Source organism: Camponotus vicinus, unplaced genomic scaffold (genome assembly GCF_025532165.1).
Source record: "Camponotus vicinus isolate PSW18456_S1 unplaced genomic scaffold, iyCamVici1.0 SCAF_4, whole genome shotgun sequence".
Lineage (NCBI taxonomy): Eukaryota > Metazoa > Arthropoda > Insecta > Hymenoptera > Formicidae > Camponotus > Camponotus vicinus.
This window is the reverse complement of record NW_028141976.1, coordinates 1,624,551-1,648,009: the sequence shown is the minus strand read 5'-3', so window position 1 is coordinate 1,648,009 and position 23,459 is coordinate 1,624,551. Positions and strand designations below refer to the sequence as shown.

Below are 23,459 nucleotides of genomic sequence, written 5' to 3'. Positions count from 1 at the left end.
CGACGTACTGCTCAACGCAATCTAAATCTTTCCTTCGCGATAAAGGAACAGTTATGTCATCATAATTTTTTGATTTGCGCAAAATAACATAAAATTATTATTCGATAATTATATTTGACAATTTAAGGTATCAGAGAATAAAAAATTCATGTGCAAGTAGATAAATTTCTTAGAGAAAATTTTGCAAATTTCAAATTGTAGCATTATTCTTACAATAATTCGATTGTTGTCACAGAATGCATGCAGATAGTAAACTACTCTAAACATATTAGATTTCTATTTGAAAAGTCCTACAGAATGTGACGCATGTGTGCCACATGGAGTGTGAAAGCGTACGAATCATCATGTGTAGCCATATTATAAAGGCATGTGTGCACGAGATTATAATGGCTTATCTGCATGGGCGTAAAAGTCTGTGGGGAACATATAGTTTGGATAAAACCTTGTTTTCATATTCACTCCGGAAAAAAAGTCGCAATTCAGCAAAGATGATTTTTGGCGAAGTTGCAATATTTATTTTTAGTTTTCATGTCAATTTATCGGATATTAAAATATAGAGAAATGTATATACAGGGTGGCCCACGTAGTGTTACAAATTTATATCTCGGAAAAGAAGCAATTTAGAGAAAAATGTTTCAGACAAAAGTTGTATGGTTTCAAGGGGGACATAAGATGATGCCATTAGTTTGACCTTGAAGAGTCACCTGAAGGTCACGTGAAGGTCACCTCCAACTTTTTAAATGGGACACCCTATATACTTTTGCATATTCTTGTAACTCATCTCGAGAGCTTTCCAAAACACTATAATTAAGTTAGTTTTCATTAAGTACTTTCCGAGTTATGAGGCTTGAAATAATTTCTTAATTTTACATAAACCGTAAAATATTCATTTTTCGATTATCTTACCTTAATACTTTTATGTACAAAATAATGAGAAGAATCAATTGGTGTAAAGAAAACACATAATTGTTTCAAAAGAAAAAATGTAATTGTTAATTGCAAATTACATTTTTTTTATGTGGACCACCCTGTATAGAATGTGTATTACAGATCGCAAATCGTAAATAAATAAAATGTACGTGTTTCATCTATACCACGCAAGAAGATACTGCGCACAAGTTAAATGTCATTTATGTCATTTTGGACAAAATTGATTTATACCATGATGTGTTAAATCAATAATGTTTTGACGCTGATTGGCATATCGTAAATTTTGCTGGACTATATATTTAATTTTAATTTTATTCATGTTAGAATCTTATAGAGAACATCTTATAGAGAAAAAAAATTAAGTTTTCAAGAATTTTTCTTTTTTAACCCTTTCGCTGCTGTAGGCGCTTTTAATTTTATTCATGTTAAATAAATTCAGAAATAAATTAAAATATAAAAATATAGAGAAAAAAAATTAAGTTTTCAAGAATTTTTCTTTTTTAACCCTTTCGCTGCTGTAGGCGCTTTTAATTTTATTCATGTTAAATAAATTTAGAAATAAATTAAAATATAAAAATAGAGAAAAAAAATTAAGTTTTCAAGAATTTTTCTTTTTTAACCCTTTCGCTGCTGTAGGCGCTTTTAATTTTATTCATGCTAAATAAATTCAGAAATAAATTAAAATATAAAAATAGAGAAAAAAAATTAAGTTTTCAAGAATTTTTCTTTTTTAACCCTTTCGCTGCTGCAGGCGCTTTTAGGCGTTTTGAAATTTTGGTAATTGTATACTATTGGCGTTTTAAGGCGTTCAAGTATTATCATTTACATGGTGCTGTTGGCGCCTTTCGGCATATTTATATTATCATTATTCAAATATCTTCATACTAGTAACTGATACGCAATGCGACAGCAAAAAGTTTCGCCATTTATAGCGGGCACGGCTAAATATGTGCCGTCTATCACGTGCGCTCTGCATTAGACTTCGCCGCAGCGAAAGGATTAATCATTTTATTTTTATTATATTTATATCTCGTATAGTTGATAATAACATACAATCCTAAAAAAGAAGCTTAATCTGTGAAAAAAAATATGAAAAAGTGAATACAAATTCTCATTCCTCCCTAATACCGTTTTCAATTTGTCCTCGCATTTGTCAGAGGAAGATAAAAAGTATATTCATCCGTTTTTGTAAATTATGATTACTAATAATGGTACCCTCTATACAGATTGCGAAAAAATCTTTTACTTTTTTCTTATCAAGAAGAGTAATCACTTTATGACATAAAACAGTGTGTTTCGCGTACAAATTGACAAATAATTACAACTATTCTTTGCAAATATCTGTAACATTCCTTTGTAAGCAACAAAGATAAATATATTCCATTTTTCTTATGTTTATCAAAAAAATCATCAAAAGATGAAGATTAAATAAATTAAATATAATTGATAAATACTTAATTCGTTTTATACAAAAATTACCCGATTACTATGAAACATTTTCTCTTATAGATTTGCATCACTTGAAAAATTATGCTATTTAACTTAAATATGAAATTAAGAAAAATATATAAGGATACATACATATTATTTTTGCAAAAAATGGGAAGGATCTAGATCAAAGCCTTGACATGTCCAACAAATTTCCTTTATTAAATCTGACGTTCATGGACTGTAATATAAGATCCATAAGGTCAATCATGCTTTTTTGCAAGCGCTCGTTATCATATATATTACATACGAGAGCCGAGGACGTCTCGTCAATATTACATTCCTTCTCCTTTGCAGGAACAACCGACACATTGAATAGCGAGCGACAATTAATCGTGTAAGATGGAAAACGCACGCGCGCGCGCAGGAATGCGCGTGATGTGCGTAACATCGGCAATCAGGGTCGTGATTGCACTACACGGGAATCAAATTAGCATTGGTCACTCGCCATTAGACCCACGACGAACGGAAAGGTATACAGAGAACGATAGGCGTATTTGCCGATCAGGAGGAAACAAGTCCAACGCGCAGCTTTTACGTAACGCTTTATCCTTGCCTCTCTCGTAGATCTCTCCTCGTACATACAATGCAGTATGCACGGCGACGAATGCGACGTATCTTTGGAAACGTAACTGTCCAGAGTACGATAATAAAAATGTTCGAACGCGCACAAACGTGCCGCAAACAATACGTAACTTCTGTCCCAGAAAAAACCGAGCTAACTTTACCCATGTATTTTACGAGTTGTTTTAGAATTCACTAATAAACACATTGCACAATTTTAAGTTTTATAAAAAATAACGACACGTATATATCAATCTACACTTTTCAATAATTTATGCGTAAGCATCATAAAAATATCCAGCATTTTGCATTCAATTCTTTACACAGAAATAATTTATGTACTATTCAATTATCGAATCATGGACATTGAAATTATTGAGAAATAAAATCTTTATAGTTTCTGTTTATAATTTGATATTTAAAAATTATTTCCATGTAAATTAAATAATTATATCAAGAATTGAAGGATATATACAGGGTGTCCGATTCCTGAGTGACCAAACGAAAAGTAGTAGTAGATTGGGTCAAACTGAGAAGAAAAGTCCTCTACCATTTTGCAAAATTCGCAATAATTATTAAAAAATAAGCAAAAATGTCTCGGTACATGAGAAGCGGTAAACCGCTTGTAGTGTGTGATTATTAAGTGATCAAACGAAAAGTGGTGATAGATTGGGTCAAACTGAAAAGAAAATTCCTCTACCATATTGCAAAATTCGTAATAATTATTAAGTTATAGGCAAAAATGTCTCAGAGTATAAGAAGCGGTAGACAGATCGCTTCTCATGCGCTGAGACATTTTTACCTATAACTTAATAATTATTGCGAATTTTGCAATATGGTAGAGGAATTTTCTTTTCAGTTTGACCCAATCTATCACCACTTTTCGTTTGATCACTTAATAATCACACACTACAAGCGGTTTACCGCTTCTCATGTACCGAGACATTTTTGCTTATTTTTTAATAATTATTGCGAATTTTGCAAAATGGTAGAGGACTTTTCTTCTCAGTTTGACCCAATCTACTACTACTTTTCGTTTGGTCACTCAGGAATCGGACACCCTGTATATATCCTTGTCTTTCCAGTTTGACCCAATCTACCACTACTTTTCGTTTGATCACTCATTAATCAGACACTGCGAGCGATCTACCGCTTCTCATGCGCCGAAACATTTTTGCTTATTTCTTAATAATTATTGCGAATTTTGCAAAATAGTAGAGAACTTTTCTTCTCAATTTGATCCAATCTACCACTACTTTTCGTTTGGTCGCTCAGGAATCGGACACCCTGTATATTTTCAATGATCTGTCAACTGATTGATTTTATGATTGACAACATACGTACTTCGAGACTTCAATCATCGAATTAAACCTGTCGCTTGTAATGAATAAATATGTACAAGATATCATGTGTGCACGTGCTTCTGTATATACGAGTATCGCGTACATAGCGCGTGTGTGCACATAAACTGTACGTCGAAACATATGTTTGCCGACTTCGAGTACTACTCTCATGGAGAAATAAGTCTTGGCGCACGCAAATGCGAATAGGCTTCGAGAATCAATCGCCCCATTGTTTATGCCGATTGGAAATAGATGAATAGGAAGTGATTTATATAATAGATATTATTTCAGCATGATTTATTGCTCATGATGAGAGTCTGTCTGAGACTCGATATACAGTTTGAGAGAAATATTGAGATAGAAAGGTGCGGCAAATTTTTTAGAATGTTAAATTTAATCTTTATTCGACAAAAATCATTAACTTAAAAAAAGAAATTGTAAAAATACTATTAAATCGCGTATGTATATTTTTATACAATATTTCAAAACGTGATATTTATATATATTAAGTATTTATATATATTAAAAATTCTTAATATATTCAATAAAATTCCTAAAAATTAATAATAGTTCCAATAATTTCTAAATATTATTATATTCAATAATTTACAAAATTTACGACTTTAATTAGACAGAAACACGAATTGTGATAAATGAGAAAACATATCTAGGTAGGAAAAAGAAAAAATGACGCGAGATGATTAAAAAAATGGTACGATGCGAAACTTTGGATAAAAATTTGCGGTAAATTTTATTAAATCCGTTATCGCTCGTTACCGTCTCCAAACATGACATAACATTGCGCGATGAAAGCTTCGTAACCGTGAATCATTTCCTGAAAATTTTGCTTCACGTTTTCTTCAGTTCAGGGACACACGCATGCACATGAAATGCTGTTTTTTTTTTAATCGCGATCCATTCTCCTGTCTAAGGTGCCAAAATGGGATTACCCTCGCTTAAATATCCATTAAAAATCGTAAAAGCGAGATTATCAACTACGAAGGTATCGCGAAATTCGAGCAAAATTTCTAAGATTCGAGGAGAGTCACGTGAATGAGACGAAATTCGGAATTTGTCGGATGTCGTTATCTGCTGCGTTCGCACTCCGAGCCACTTACGAGCAACATTTCTCGAATTGCCGCCGTGTGCGGCTTAATTACAGGACATTATCAGCACGCGCGGCACGCACAAACGAATACGATGCGCAAACGATGCCGAAAGATTGGGACGAGCGGGGAAAGACGGCCGGCAAAAAGCAACTTTACGATGAATTACCGAATGATTTCACAATCCGCCCGCCTCCTAATAATGGAACAATTTTGGATTTAAGCTGGAAAAATGCACACATAAACAGGATCATCTTTATTAGCCCTCATATAATCGACAGCTACCTTCAAAAAAAATCTTCAAAAATTGTATTGTGGGTTTTTTTGTTAAAATATCTTTGGAGATATTTTAACAAAAAAACTCACAATAAAATTCGACCTGCAACTCGCATTATACGAATGCTGAAATTTCGGAAGGTAATGAACGGTGTGTCCTTGTTCAATGTCATCTTCCAAAAAAAGTCTAGCCTCTCAAGGATTATGACACTAGTTATAACATTTTTGGCAAACATAGTCTTCGTGGAAAGATACTATTTATTACAGAGAAGATAGTTTCTTGCTAATTAAATGGATTTTTAAATAATGTATGTTATTGCTTCAAGATGTTTTAATATTATTTTTACAGTAGAACGCTAATTACCGCTAATTAAAATATTGTTTGTTAAATGATATTAGGAAAATTTAAAGAATATATACAATTACTACTAATCTACTACTGAAAAATATTACCCTATTAGAATAGACATTCTAAAAAATCATATATTCAATTTTTTTTATCATTTCATAAAATAAAGTAAAATTATTCTATAAAAATCCTGAAAAAATCAATTATGCTGCAAATATTAATTAAATTTTAGATAATTATTAAAATATTTAATTAAAAACAGATAAATATAATCTTCAAAAAGTTAATGAGTAATGAGCGTATCCTAAAAGAAAAATTCGCAAATATAAAAAATTATTTTTAATAAAACTCTTAAATGAGATTATTCAATTATATCTCATTCTCTGTATGATAAAGTCAACATTAATGACTAACTTTTTCCGAGAAATCTAATATTAACATCATTGCCTCAATATTGCCCGAGTAATATTCTTTGTCTCAATTCAACGTTGACTCAGCCAATAAGATTTCAGTCTCTAGGCTCTAGACACACGAGCGCGCAGAGATGCGCTTGTGTACGTAATAATTGATAGATGCGTGACGAGCCGAGATCAAGCACAGGTAAATATAACTGGTATAACGGCGCGGCCTAATCATATCGCGATAAAATGCGGATGGAAATTTAATTCGAGTATCGCTTTCTCCTATTCATTACGAGTTAACCCGTTCGTATTAGACGATCGAACAATCGCGCGATTTACATATCAAGTCAACAACCTTCTTTAAAATTTCATTTTACATGTGCACATACTATTAACAAATGTTACGTATAAAAGTTTCAGACATAATATATATATATTGTCAAATTTCACCCTTTTTTTCTCAAATATTTCATTAAATTTGTTAGACATTTATATAACATTTATATAACATTTTTATAAAACTTTAACATTTAATCCATTTATTTATTCACAGCAATTGTTCATAACTCAACAGTTATGTTACATTTTTTATAATTTATATAAATTATTTAGTAAAATAATATGATTTTTTTTAAATTATATTATTTATTAATTATATATATATTTGATATTTATTAATTAATTTATTAATTTATTATTTAAAATTATATATATTTGATAAAAGATGCCTGTAATAATTCAATTGCATCTTTAACGCGATAATGGATGCTGCTTTTTTGATAGCATATATTATTTAAAATCGAATGAAGTAATGCGTATTTAATTCGACTACGTTCGCAAGCAACTGCTCTAAGATTGGCCACGTCAGACATAATTTATTTGTCAGCGTCAACGAAATCATAGGATATTAGACGCGAATCAAGTGAAAATACTTGTGCCGTTTCTTATGCGCGCACACGTGTGCCGGCTAATAAACAGGTGCGTAATGAGTAAGAATCGAACTTGTCGGATAACTGGCGTAACCACACCACCTTCGAGCGTTCTCTAATCGTAAAACGCCGTTATCGCATAAAAGCGTTACTTTCTCCGTTTTATTAATTAAGATCAGCCTTTTTAACGACTGAAAAGGATGCTGCCGTAACCGAACTATATTCAATTTCCTATCTAAGAACAACTATAAATCATCAAGATGGAACGCATATATTTTTTTCAATTCCATCGGATTATCAAAGATATTAGAATTTTATTATTGTAATAATATCAATAAATTATATATATGTACATGTAATTATAAGCACACAAAATTATTTTACTTGAAGATTTTTTTCGCGTGATACGTTGCAGTTTCTCAATTGATTCGTGTTACCTCGTTGTCTGTATTTTCTAAAAATATAAATTGCGAATTAAAAGTTAAAACGCACGAACCGTAATTAATTAGTTTCAATAGAAAATTAAAATTTCGAATTTTAAATGTATACAAAGTTACATTCAAAATTATACTGATCTCCTTATTAGAACGATATGTTTTTTTAATGATTTGATCAAAATTTTAAAGATGCTTCAGTAACGAATAAAAATTTTTCTAATATAACTGATATAACCACTAATATATCTAATATATCTAATATAACCACTTTAGATCAGATTGTATCGGAAGAGAATCTCATCATTACGAAATGATCAAGGAGAGATGATCGATACCGCACGTTTGCTTCGTTCGAGAGTCGAAAGTGAATATCGCGTTCGCCAGTCGAGGAGTCAGCGACCTTTAAATATACCTCACACATGTCGTTCAGCCGAAAAAAATTAAGTTTGCGAAAACTATACGATATTCCTCTAGTATGATATTTATGGCCGATATAAAAGCACACCTTACATCGCATTAAAGAGTACATTCGTGTAGGCTTTTATTACACTTGTAGAGTCTATGGAAACTATAAAAAACGTTATATAAAACTTACAGAAATCTATAAAAAATAAAAATGTGCATATTTTATCTGCGAAAGAAAAATTATGACAAAAATTTACTTAAAAATTGATAAGAAAATAAAAAGAGAGGGATTATATATAAAATTTTTATTTTAAAAAATTCTCTCTTATATATACGTATACTTTAACATATGGATTTCGTTATCTTTATCTAAAACACAGCTGATGTACAGAATATTCTATGCATTTTGTTACATGTATAACATTTATGTAGCGTAATTCGTCGATAATGGCTTTTTCGTTACCAGAACAGCATTTCGTTGCATGACGTAACTATGCAACTAATTGAGTTATACCGCAGGAATAACAAATGCCCTTGCATTTTGCATACCAATATATATTTCAAGATACTTTGAATGCCTTCGCAGATAGCCGCAGAGATTAGACGAAGATTTACAAGCGCGTTTTAAAGTTGCAACTATTAAGACAGATGCGAGATTTTGTCTCGGACGACATTCTAGTTATTGCGCAGCAAAACACTATTACTTCATATCGAAACATGAGTTTAATTTTACCGATAAAAACCACAAACGATCGTTAACCTATATCACTTTCGATATTACACAAGAGAATAAATGCTCTATCATATTTCTCTAAAAAAAGCTCAAACATATTAAACTATGAATACATATTACATTGTTTAAAAATCTAAATTCTCTAAATTTTCTAATAGTAAAAGCAATAAACTTGCTCGTATTTCTATTAAACATTATAGATCCAGGGGAAATATCCTTCGATGAGAAATTGAAAATAAATTAAATCAATTAATTGGTCATATATTTCGAAACAGAAAGCTCTTTATGATACTTGAGCTGATAAGAGCAACAGCGAAAAATCATAATAAATTAATTCCTGCCCGCAGATATGTAAACGTAGACATTATCGGATGTAATTACGACGTGAATCACGAATACCACTTATCACGCGATCATCGAAAGATGAAAACTCAGCGCAACGGTACGTGTTCGCGGTATTAGCAATAATATTAGCGATTATCGTTTCGTGTTTGCGGGGAACCTTTTTTAACCCTCCGCGGTTGTATATATTGGCATTTAAGTGATCGCAGACTTTTACTCTTATGGTCGCGAATGTGTCGGCGCGTAGTCGCATCGCACAATTATATATACGCTTATAGTTACGAGTTGGATTGCAAAACGGCATTCTACTTTAAGTACCCGTACATATAGCCGATACCGTTAACTCTCTTCTATTGATAATTTTTATTGCAATCGCATTCGTTATTATCGTTATAATTCGTTTATATCGTATTATCACGTTAAAGATGCAATTGAATTACTGCTTATATTAAAGAGAGCACTTTTTATGAAGTATATAATCTCTGAAATTTATTTTACTTATTTTATTAAATAATTTATAATTTTATTTTATTATATAATCTTTGAAATTTATATTTTATTAAATAATTTGTATAAATTTAAAAAAATGATATGACTATTGAGTTATCAACAACTTGTGGATAAATAAATGGATTAAATATTTAAGTTGTATATATAAATGTCTAACAAAGTTAATTAAACATTTAAACAAAAAAATATGATTTATATTAAGACTGATGTGGTGATCGAGAATGTTTATATTATAAATTCAATGCGTAGGAACTTGTTTGCAGCTATCTCGACAACTTTTCTTGGAGAAATAAAAATAAATTTTTATTTCATCGATATTACTCTGGAATTTATAAAAAATGTTTTTTATTGTTCGAATAATGCAGAGATCAAATTTAAAAAGATTTTATCTCAAAAAGATTTTATCGTAAAAATATTCGAGTGAAAATATTATTAGAAAATTTTCAAATAATCTACAACTAAAAAAAAACACCACTAGATAATCAGATTTTTCCGTAAAGAATAAATAAAATAGAGATAAAAAAAACTCGTGTACAACAGAACACTTTGTGTAACCAGCGGAAGAAGAAAAGTTGTCATACACAGCTGCCAATAATCGGGCACGTGCGCGTCGATAATGCATTTATGTGCGCCGTAAACTCGAATCGATTTACATTCGCTGCTCGACCCACGCTAAACCGTCGACCCAGTTTCGAGATCCGAGAACGAGACAGACACGCCGCGAATCGCAAAAGGAGAAAAAGGAGAAAAAAAAAGATAGGTCGTTCGCCACTTTGCGCGCAATAGAAAGCACCGGTCATCGATCACGCTTTCTTTCTTACAACCGATTACGTGTAAAAAGGCGTCGAGGTTCAACGAACTACGTGTACGCGGATGCGACTCTTCGCCGCGCTTCTTTCCCGAGAGATCGAGCATGTATCCGGTACTTCCTTCATTGTGATTGCGCGGCGGAAACGCGCGAGAGAAGCGACGTATTGGGAGACTGGAGATTTATTTTCCCTCTTGATGATGGTTAGATAAAACGGCTTCCCTCGCATGCACCGCGCAAAAGAGCAAGTATGAATACGACGTTAGGATTAATACACGTACACATTCATGCATCTTCTTTTTATCTTCACGCCCCGTAAAATAATTCTACAAAAAAAATTCATTTAAAGTATGTAACAATAAGATTATTATTCTTGGCATTTACAATATTTTTTTTTATATTTATGACTAACTGATTGATGTGTAATTTTATACATCTCTATGTGTCTAGAATTCTTTGCAAGAAAAACTCGATTAATTACAAATATACTCCTGGACAAGATTAACGCATAATTTTTTTCACTTTTTCTTTAACAGCTGATATTTAAATTTTAATAAAAAGCTTTAAAGAAAAAGTGAAAAAAATTATGCGTTAATTTTGTCCAGGAGTATATTATCAAAATTTTGAAAATAAAAAATAGGTCATCACAAAGGTAACGATTCGAAAGCGTTACGAATCAGCGAACCGCTGACAAGAATGAGACATGCAGAATTTTCCTGCGTTAAATATCGCGAAGGTAACACCTCTTACTCCCATAATGCCAGTCGAAGTATAACATACCAATACATTAATCGTCGAAGTCTATAGCGCATTTCGATTTCTACCTTGGAATTTGATACAAAATCCAAGCCGCTTCCTGATTCAAATTTAGCTCGAATTTCTTTGCAATGTCAACGACCAAGTGTAAAGTTGTGAGATACTCTATCGATTCATAATTATATCGGAAGCACTTTCACACTTTCATAGAAAATGTTTAACGAGAAAAAAGTTATATTGTATCACAGTATATAAATAGCATATATTTATAATATTAATAATATGTTTCAATTTTGTGATTTATTTTTTGAATTGATTGTATATTTTAAAGAATTAAAATAATTTGTATAGCAATCAATATACATAATCACTACCCTGAATAATCTTATAATAATCTTATCTTATCTTATCTTAATCTTATCTGGCTTTATAAATCTTTTTACGTAATTTATTTTAATATTATTAATAAATAATAATAAATATTATTCTTGTTAAATGTGCTAGTCTAATACTTGTGATCTGTATATTATATTTACATTGTATCATTGTGCTTCTCTCGCCGGGTATATTTTTCATTATAAAAAAATACTTCAATCATCGCAGCCAATTAATTGATATCGATTTTGTCATTATATTGATTATTGTCATTTTTTAAAAATACTGCTAGATAAAACTATTGGAGGCTAATTTATCTATCCATTTAGAACGACTTAAAGTTGTGATTCATCTCTCTTAATTTTTAAAGGTAAGAAAAATAAAATTTCATGCAGAAATGAGGAGAATATAATTTTCGATAAAGTTTTGAAAAAAAATATTCTATATAATCTATATAATTTAAAATAATTTATACACATATTTTTTCCAAAATTCTCTAAACGTTTACAATATACAGAATATCATAACGTATATATATAATTTATTCCGGCATCAAATCTTTCGATCGCGAATAAGATTGAACGCTCAGAGGGGATTATCATTCGGGCGATAAAAGCGCACGTTTATAAATCAACGGAGCATTTTACTCACCGTGAGCTGCGTCTTGTCAGGTGCAATCGCCGTGATCTCGACCGGTCTCGGCTCTGGTTGGTTCGCCTTACTGAGAATCGCAGCCGGCATTTTCGCGACGAGGGACAGCCTCCTGGTGAGCCGTCTGCCCAATTCGGCCCGCCTGCGGACCCTAATGCGGGGTCCGGTGCCCTTGTAGCTCCCGAATTCCATTCTCGATCGCAGGCGAGGGCAATCCTTTCCTTCCTATCGATTCTCGTTCATGACGACACACATACACATACACACCCGTGCGCGCGCGCGCGCGCGCGCGCAGACACGTACACAAATACAGACGCCGGTGTCCGTCTCGTCGTCGTGTTACCACGTGATTATTCCAGCAAACGTCGTATATCCTCGCGAAGGACCATCTCGAAAGTTAACGTCGAGATATCTTCTCACTAATTTCCTGCCTGGGCGAACCGTCGAAGCTCCGAAAGCTTCGCAACCGTCGCCATTTATACTCGACTTGCCGATTTGAAAACGGAGTCGCTCCAGCTGAATCCGCGGAAAAATCACTCGCCCCGCGAATCCTAATGATACATTCGCCGGATGAATCTCACGACGCGCGATACGCACAACGAACCGAACACGCGCGATGGGAAAAACTGACTGAATGACGCTGAATTGTGTACTAACGCGCGCAGTGCCAGCTTAGGCGGGGAGGAGACGAAGGCGCGTGAAGGGAGCCGATGACGCGGGCCACATGTTAGGTACGCACCTACGTTCATACCGCGCGCAAACTTCAGACCGAGCGCGCTTGCAGCTATATTCTCTCTCCTTCTCTTTCTTTCTCTTTCCGAAGATTGAAAAATCGAGAGAGGCGCCGACACCGATCCTCGCTGCCTCGACGATCGTTTGATCCACCCGCCCGCTCGTTCGGTCTGCCTGACGCGCTTCGACTGAAATTGAATCGCGGTAGCCTCCTACCACACGCGGCCGCGCCGGCCACCACTAACCATCGTCGCCACGCCACCTCCGCGCCTCTCCCGTGCCACTCCCGGCGTGCGAGAAGCCGCGCACCGTTGGTAAACAAAACGCATCCCCGCGGGAGGCTAGGATCGAGACGGTCGGCGCGATGACGTAACGGATCGGAGCGCGCACGATCTGTCAAACGTCAAAATAATCGTCGCGCGATACTCGAACTACCAGATTCGTATCGCGATCTGTGGAGCGCGCGACGATTTCATATCTTAGCGTCTTAATTTACAGATTTACATCTGTCATGAATATACGAGAGGCCAACCACTATTCAAAAAATATACAGTGATTATCATTTGTAACAATACAGTTTATTGTTAACATTGCCATTGCATTGCTTTTGTATTGTTGGTATTCCTATTATTATTTTATTGTTAATATTGCTGGTATTGCCACGCGCAGAATTAAAAAATATTTCTAGTATATATTACTTTTTCTCTCTTATATTGTTAGTATTATAATACATATTTTTCTAAAACGTGTAGTTTCGAAAATTATATTTACTATACTGCCGCAATATATTTCTAATGAAATGTACAATGATTGTCATAGTGGTTGACCCCTCGTGAATATATGTGCGCTCCATTTTTTACGTTACTCGATAAAATAGCAGTACGAAGACATTGATTCTTTTAAAAAACAATTAATTGAAAGGGATTATTTTTTGATTAAATATTAAGGTCGAAAGTTTCATGGGAACCACTAATTTTTTTTAATCACACTTTCTACCACACAAATTTCGTTTCTTTTTCAATATAAAAGCCATGTTCACTTTTTTTGCTTTATTTCGAATGTAACTGAAACAAAGTAGATTTCCATTTAGCAAATACTTGCGAGTCGCGATATTGCCGTGTGAAAATTACAAGTCGATTAATTCCGCGGTACTTTTACCGCCATTTAAATAACTGAACTGTGTTGCAATGGTCATAAACGTAGTAAAAATAGACTGCATGCGTATCTTGTTTTACCTGTAAAGCATACACAGAAAAAAATGATATTCTTGTTTTGAAAATATATTTAGTTTTAACATGGAAATCTTGAAATGAGATTATTATATTGTATTATATTGTATTAATTAAAGAAAAATATAATTGCTTGAATAATTGCTTACTTGAATGAAGCCATTTTACATAGTTCAATTAAGAAAAATATATTCTTATGATTTAAGATTTAATTTTCTTGAATGGAAAAGAAACAATGTTAGATAGAAAATAACATTTTTAAATCAAAGATTATAATTCTCTTAAAGTAGAATTAAATAATTATATGTTCTTGAAAGGTGACAATTACGATATTAAAATAAGACTATAATATTGTTGAAATTTAAAATTATTAAATTTGAAATTATTAAATTTGAAACAATGAACGCGTTAGTTTAAGTATATAAGTTTTGTAGTCTAATACAGGTTTAAATGATTCGTCGTGTACCATAATTAGAAAAAAAGCGACAATATTTCAGGAGGGGGATTCTATCTCTTTTTAACTAGAGTAAAATCATAAACTATAAGATGCGCTTCGCTTGACGCTATTTTCGCCTCGAAGATTCTTCGCTCTGATTGGTCCATTTCGAAAATAGGAAAGAACATACTTTCCAAAGCTCTCCTTCTTTTTCTAATTTTGACGCAACGTTTGATCGATTTGCGCAGTCTATATTCACTGTGTTTATAGCAACATCCGGTGTTTCTTTAGGCGAAAGTCATTGTTTCCGCGAGATGCAAGAACTCTCGAATGCGTAATCTAAAACCGCGATAGGGGAAATTGCGGAACGTGATCGATGATTGATTTATATCCACGAGCCACAGCGTGACGGCATCGTTAACAGAAGCATCTCGACGACACACGATGTGGTGTCTCCTTTCCCGCTTATAAATAACGAAGACCTATTAGAAAGCGCATTTCTACGCCGATCGCGTCGAGCGGTTACATAACGTCGGCGTGTTACTTCGACCTGGACATTATATCCATCCAAGTTTGTAAACATTCAAATGCAGCATATACAAGGTACGTCAAAACAAGATCAGCTAATCTTTTGATGATAAATTTAAACAGTTTTGATGTGTATTAAAAACAAATCTTCAATCTCTTCGATACTTTATAATGCTATTACCGATGTAACAGTACACCTATAATTTTTTATCACAATTCAATTTCTCAGTTCTATATACGAGCTTTCTAGGACATTTTACATATTTTGTTTGAATTAATATGATCAGAATTTATATCCAATTTCTCGAGGATATAAATACAAATAATAGATTAGATAAAAAGTACGCTAATAAGAACTCGCTAATAAGTAGCGCATGTCGAGTAATAATGTACTGAACTAATATGTAAAATATTTTCTAATAATCATTACGAGAAAAGCTAATATAAAGATAAACGATCAGAATATTATCAGATTATTAGTTAGGATTCAATTAAGATAAGTTTGAAAATAATTTTATATTTTTTGTGACGTGAATAAAATATGATATAACCCGTGTAACGCGCTCCATTTAACGTCGTGAAAACGATTTTCATGAAATTAAAAGGAAAAAATCTGTGAAACTAAAGCTTTATATCAAATTAAAAATCTACAATCCATTAATTCAAGGCAAATGATTGAAGATTTAAGATAAATCGATAACGATAAACTTCTTTGATATATTATATTAGCTCCTGTATAATTTCATCTCTACTTTCTTCAAATATTTAAACTTTTAATTGGTCACGAATTTTCAATCGCTTGTTAAAAATAGAAATTGATTTAATAATTGCCCTATATATATATATATATATATACAGGGTGTATCTGAAATGATGCACTAAACTTTAGGAGCGTATTCTAGAGGTCAAAATAAAACTTTTTTTTCTTATGAACATGGGTCCGCAAATGAACCCCCCTCCGAGCTAAAATTCGAAAATGTGTGAAATTGATCAAACATCCGCAACGCAAATTTATTTATCCCTCAAGAGAGAGTGATAGATAACGTCAAAACCAAGGTCAAATAATAATGTTTCTGAAATACAGCCAATTTTCAATTTTTTCCCCAAACTTTAGGGGCCTCTAGCTTGGAGGGGGGTTCATTTGCGGACCCATGTTCATAGGAAAAAAAAGTCTTATTTTGGCCTCTAGAATACGCTCCTAAAGTTTAGTGCATCATTTCAGATATATATATATATATATATATACAGGGCGATCCTGAAAAACGTTATGTCTTTAAAATGACGTATTCCTGACACCATTCTAAGACAATTTTTCCTTTACCAAAATTTGATTTGAAGCGTAGTTTTTGAATTATGAGCAAAAATAGTTAGTAAATCACGCGTCGGGTACAGAAGGCAGGCAGGAGCGGCGCGGCGTGCCGCGAGCGCGGGCGCAGCTGACCGCCCGACGGGTGATTATCACCGCATGAGTCGCTAACTATTTTATCTTATAACATAAAATTATGCTTTAAATAAAATTTTGGTAAAGAAGAAAATGTCTTAGAATTACGTCAGAAATACGTGTTCCTTAAAATAACGTTATTTTAATAATGAAAAGTTGTTCCGGATCGCCGGCCGTCCGACGTTGCAATCAGCTGATTGCTACACGCGATGTGTGTATGGCGGAGTGTGTGCGTAAGAGAGAGAGAGAGAAAGAGAGAGAGAGGGAGGGTAGGAGGGACAGACATTCATACACACGCACGCACTTTTTTTCTCGCTCTCTTTCTCTCTTTTACGCAACACTCATACACTCTCTCATTCAGTCTCTCACTCACACTCTCTCGGTCACTCACTCACTCACTCACCTGCTTACTCACTTGCTCACTCACCTTGTAGCAGCGTAGCGAATCTTCATGCTATGTATTGTTGTTATCTGCTGCACGGTTATGATTGCTAGAGATGCGCGACACATCGAAATTTTTTCGATTATTAGTCTCACACTCGATTGACATAATACAGATTACACGATAACGAGTTTACTGTTTATTCACTCACTATTGATTTATCGATACCAAAAATTACTTTCAAAGAAACGCGAATGCAAACAGCACATGACTCGACGCGAAGCGACGGACCGCGGAGACTGCGCGACAACAAGAGTTATGTTGCCAGAAACGCGACACGCGACGTAATTAAAATTACATTATTCTTGCGATTGACTTAAATCTTCGCATCGTGAATGCAATAATTTCGAAAACGTAATAACGTACAACACATGCTTTTTAAAATAATAATTATTTATTATAATTAGAAATAGTTATTATTTATAATAAATAATTAATTTTTTAAGTATGTCATTATACGTTTCATGTTTTCTACCGCATTCGCAATGCGAAGGTTTTAGCCGATCGTTCGTCTTATCTCGCGTCAATCACGCGCCACGCGCAAGTCGTTTGTTAGATGTCGCGTGTCGCGTTTCTGGCAACATAACTCTTGTGGTCGCGCAGTCTCCGCGGTCCGTCGCTTCGCGTCGAGTCATGTGCTGTTTGCATTCGCGTTTCTTTGAAAGTAATTTTTGGTATCGATAAATCAATAGTGAGTGAATAAACAGTAAACTCGTTATCGTGTAATCTGTATTGTGTCAATCGAGTGTGAGACTAATAATCGAAAAAATTTCGATGTGTCGCGCATCTCTAGCAATCATAACCGTGCAGCAGATAACAACAATACATAGCATGAAGATTCGCTACGCTGCTACAAGGTGAGTGAGCAAGTGAGTAAGCAGGTGAGTGAGTGAGTGAGTGACCGAGAGAGTGTGAGTGAGAGACTGAATGAGAGAGTGTATGAGTGTTGCGTAAAAGAGAGAAAGAAAGCGAGAAAAAAAGTGCGTGCGTGTGTATGAATGTCTGTCCCTCCTACCCTCCCTCTCTCTTTCTCTCTCTTTCTCTCTCTCTCTTACGCACACACTCCGCCATACACACATCGCGTGTAGCAATCAGCTGATTGCAATGTCGGACGGCCGGCGATCCGGAACAACTTTTCACTATTAAAATAACGTTATTTTAAGGAACACATATTTCTGACATAATTCTAAGACATTTTCTTCTTTACCAAAATTTTATTTAAAGCATAATTTTATGTTATAAGATAAAATAGTTAGCGACTCATGCGGTGATAATCACCCATCGGGCGGTCAGCTGCGCCCGCGCTCGCGGCACGCCGCGCCGCTCCTGCCTGCTTTCTGTACCCGACGCGTGATTTACTAACTATTTTTGCTCATAATTCAAAAACTACGCTTCAAATCAAATTTTGGTAAAGGAAAAATTGTCTTAGAATGGTGTCAGGAATACGTCATTTTAAAGACATAACGTTTTTCAGGATCGCCCTGTATATATATATATATATATATACAGGGTGTTCATTTTAAAACTTTCGACCCATTTATTTCATGATTGGCTAGTTTTTGCAAAAAATGCTAAAACACGTCAATTTTGACTTCGAGGGGGACATTTAAATACATTAAATGCAACGAAATTTTTTCATCCCCTTCGTCGGGGTAGCTACCCCTTCAGAAATCTTAAATGGCAGTAGGGGTCAAGTGGTATATTATTTTAAAGGTTTTTTGATTGTCTATACAACCGTTTTTGTTTGTTTTTTTTATTTAAGTGAATATTTTTCGAGAAATCGCACTTGGAAGTTTTAGACGTTAAAAAAATTTTATACAAAGGTACAATTTGGAGTAGAATTTGCTTATTAGTCATTTATTGTAACAAATGTTCAAAATGTTCTCCATTGTTTTCTAAACAATTATTCTAAACATTCATCACTGTTGAACTGATAATACAATGCAAGAAACCATCATGTTATGTGTACATAATGATTGATCATGACTTTCTTGTTTATGTTGTTATACAGTTCTCTTCAGTCTTTGTGCTATTTATTCTGTAGCATTCAATCAGACGTTTAAGGTTAGATCTATCAGAAATTATAAAAGGATATCACATAACTTTAAAAATGGTCTATACTTTAGAAGAATGAATTGAAATGGTTTTTATTTATGGAGAAGAAGGTCAGTGCGCTCGTAGAACTGCTGCTACATTTAATGAAAGATATCCCGGTAAAAATGTTTCTCATACGTATGTAATACAACTGATAAAAAAATTTAAAGAAACAGGATCTGTGACAAATAAAAAAATAAATCAACCAAAATTAATTAATTAAGCTGCTCAAATTGAAATTATGGGGCATTTTGCTATGAATCCTACAAGTTCAATCCGACAAGTTTCAAAAACAACTGGCATGTTAGTGGGATCTGTACACAAAATATTAAAATTAAACAAATTTCATCCTTATAAAATACAACCAAAATTATTAGAAGAAGACTTTGACAGGCGGATTCAATTTTGCGAAGAAATGACAACTATGATCAACGTTACTCCCAATCTAGTTCAAAACATTTGTTTTAGCAACGAATGCATTTTTTTTGTACATGGTGACGTAAATCGTCACAACTGCCGTTATTGGGATGATGAAAATCCACATCTTTTTAGAGAAAGTCATATTTTTTTAACGTCTAAAACTTCCAAGTGCGATTTCTCGAAAAATATTCATTTAAATAAAAAAAAAAAACGGTTGTATAGAGAATCAAAAGACCTTTAAAATAATATACTACTTGACCCCTACTGCCATTTAAGATTTCTGAAGGGGTAGCTACCCCGACGAAGGGGATGAAAAAATTTCGTTACATTCAATGTATTTAAATGTCCCCCTCGAAGTCAAAATTGACGTGTTTTAGCATTTTTTGCAAAAACTAGCCAATCATGAAATAAATGGGTGGAAAGTTTTAAAATGAACACCCTGTATATATATATATATATATAAAAATGAATGTTTGTTTATTTGTGTCTTATAGGAAGCCACAGTTTAGCTCTAATCATATAGGTTGCTTCGGATGAAATGATCTATGAACTCCTGGGAAGGTTTTAGTCAACATTCCGTAATGATACGTGAAGCAGTGTTCCGTTACGATGCGTTTTTATCATTTTTTGAATGAGATTGCATACTTTCGGGTGCTGTTAAAAATGATTTGTTTAGTGTAAGATGACTTAAATGTGAATGGGAACCTCCAGATTTTTTGGTATATGGGTAACGTTGGAAAGGTTGTAGCCTCCAGAAGTGGAATATAGTTCCAGAACCGATGTCTGGACTGGAAAATGGTTTCTGGGAAGGGAATCTCTATTTTTTTGGTATATGTAATATTGGGTATTGTTGGGAAGGTGGTAACCTCAAGAAGTGAAATATAGTTCCAGAACCGATGTCTGGACTGGAAAATGGATCCTGGGAGGGGAATCTCCATTTTTTTGATATAAAATGACAATGATTTTTGAAACAAAATGACAACTAAGGTAGAAGTACAAGAAGTATATAAAAATGAATGTTTGTTTGTTTGTCCCTTATACATTCCTAAACCGATCATCCGATTGCGATGAAACTTTGATATGTTGTGCGCATGCCCGCGAAGGTTTCTGACTTAGTACAACAATTCTCCAATAGGTGGCGCGCGCGTCGTTTATACAAATCGGTGCAATTCATAAATGTAGTAGTTTAATTAAATCAAATATGCCCGCGAAGGTTTCTGACTTAGTACAACTATTCTCCAATAGGTGGTGCGCGCGTCGTTTATACAAATCAGTGCAATTCATAAATGTAGTAGTTTAATTAAATTAAATATGCCCGCGAAGGTTTCTGACTTAGTACAACTATTCTCCAATAGGTGGCGCGCGCGTCGTTTATACAAATCAGTGCAATTCATAAATGTAGTTTAATAAATCAAATACAAACAAAGAATTCAATTGATTCACATACAAACAGTGACATTTCAGTTCGTGGGTGACATAACAAGTAGTGTTCGTTGTGAAATTCCAGTTGCCGATCGACGCTCCAAAATTCCGATTGTCAATCGACGCTCGATAAATTCACGATTTTCCACGCACTTTTCAAAGCATTTTCTTCGTAATTTCTATTTATTTCATCGTAAGTGGAAAGGAATTCAATCTTCGCAATCTTCCGAATGCTAATTTTTTATTTTTCCCAGCGATTTTCCAAGTAGTTTCTGTGCAGCTATGCCTCCGAAATGACAAGCGATTGGTAGATCTACACCTCAAGCACGAAGGGAAAAGGCAATGCGAGCTTCAGAAACAGACGAGCAACGGGAAACAAGACTGGAATCCGTTCGAAATCACACAGCTCAAGCCCGTTCATCTGAAACACACGAGCAACGGGAAGCAAGACTGGAATCCGTTCGAAATCGCACAGCTCAAGCCCGTTCATCTGAAACAGACGAGCAACGAGAAGCAAGACTGGAATACGCACTCGAATACGCACTGATCGATCCAGACGAACACTGCACGCTGATTTAAATCTATGTGCATTCCATTACGATGCTAATTATGATTACAGTCTTCATCCAAGTGTGGTTATTGGAAAAATGGATAAATTATGCGTGTACTGCAATGCTCTCAAATTTAAGAATGAACCACCAGGAATGTGCTGCGCGGGTGGAAAAGTGAAACTGCCACAATTACATTCACCACCATTTCACCACCAGAATCATTAGCAACGTTGGTATCAGGTGACACAAGTGACTCCAAACATTTTTTAGCAAACATACGCAAGTACAATTCATGTTTTCAAATAACATCGTTCGGAGCAAATATCGTGCGCGAGAATTACATGCCAACATTCAAAGTGCAAGGTCAAATTTATCGTCGTGCTGGATCACTACTACCATTGCCTGACGCTGATCACAAATTTCTTCAAATTTATTTCATGGGAAACGCTGATGAACAAATCGATCAACGTTGTCGATTCAATACGGGCACTAAACGAGAAATTGTCGCTGCGTTACAATCTTTATTCGATCAATACAATCAATTAATTCGATTGTTCTGAACTGCCCTTGAACAAATGCCAGCTGATGACTACAAAGTTGTAGTTAGAGCAGACAAAACACCTGTCGGCCAACACGAAAGACAGTATAATGCACCAACAATCAATGAAGTGGCGATCGTTATAGTTGGCGAAGAATTTAACTCGCGTGATATAATTCTTCACCGTAGAAATGGTAATGTTCAGCGCGTCTCGGAAACTCATCGCTCATATGATGGATTGCAATATCCAATTTTATTTTGGCAAGGTGAAGATGGATATCATTTCAATATCAAATTGAAAAATCCACAAACAGACGAGGAAACGAATAAAAAAGTCAGTGCCATGAATTACTATTCATATCGATTGATGATTCACGATAATGCTGAAAATCATATTTTGAAATGTCGACAATTGTTCCATCAATACATTGTCGATATGTATGCGAAAATCGAAACCGAACGACTCCTCTACATTCGATTAAATCAAACCAAGTTGCGTTCAGAAGAGTACATTCATTTACGTGATGCAATTGTTAATGATGGCAATGCGAATACCAATGACTTGGGAAAAATGGTCATACTGCCGGCTACATTTACAGGGAGCCCACGGCACATGCATAAATATGCACAAGATGCAATGACATATGTTCGCGTGTATGGCCGGCCAGATTTGTTTATTACATTCACATGCAATCCAACGTGGGATGAAATTAAAGAACTTTTGTTAGGTGGACAATCGTCTTCGGATCGTCATGATATCACTGCGCGTGTTTTCAAACAAAAGTTGAAATCTTTGATGGATTTCATTGCCAAGCATCATGTTTTTGGAGAGACACGCTGTTGGATGTATTCCATTGAGTGGCAAAAAAGAGGATTACCACATGCACACATTTTGATTTGGTTGATCGAAAAAATCATACCAGATCAAATTGATCAGATCATCTCAGCAGAAATACCAGATGTCGACATTGATCCAGACTTATTTGAAGTCGTCACCAAAAACATGATTCATTGTCCATGTGGCTTATTCAACAACAATTCACCATGCCTGATAGAAAATGCACGAAACGATACCCAAGGGACTTACTTGCCGAGACTATCACTGGCAATGATGGATATCCACTCTCTCGTCGACGATCAACTGAGGATGGCGGCAAATCCATCACCTTAAAAGTACGAAACAATGACATTGAAGTCGATAATCGTCGGGTTGTACCATATTC

General features: G+C 34.4%; 2 protein-coding genes across 3 annotated transcripts in view; one reads left to right on the top strand and one right to left on the bottom strand.

The window, feature by feature from the left end:
- LOC145971209 (rho GTPase-activating protein 20) overlaps positions 1-13,372 on the bottom strand; it is a 266,316-nt gene extending 252,944 nt beyond the window's left edge. Inside the window, exon 1 of one of the 2 annotated variants that reach the window (XM_083098622.1) lies at positions 12,404-13,372. In XM_083098622.1, the coding sequence (XP_082954748.1) occupies positions 12,404-12,595 (192 nt within the window). In that variant the 5' untranslated portion in view covers positions 12,596-13,372. The remainder of the gene's footprint in view (positions 1-12,403) is intronic. The other variant, XM_083098621.1, reaches the window with a different exon arrangement.
- An 8,901-nt stretch (positions 13,373-22,273) lies between these two features.
- Positions 22,274-23,407, top strand: LOC145969836 (uncharacterized). Its single transcript, XM_083096114.1, has one exon. It carries the CDS (start codon positions 22,274-22,276, stop codon positions 23,405-23,407), a length of 1,134 nt encoding a protein of 377 aa, XP_082952240.1.
- Positions 23,408-23,459: the final 52 nt, after the last annotated feature.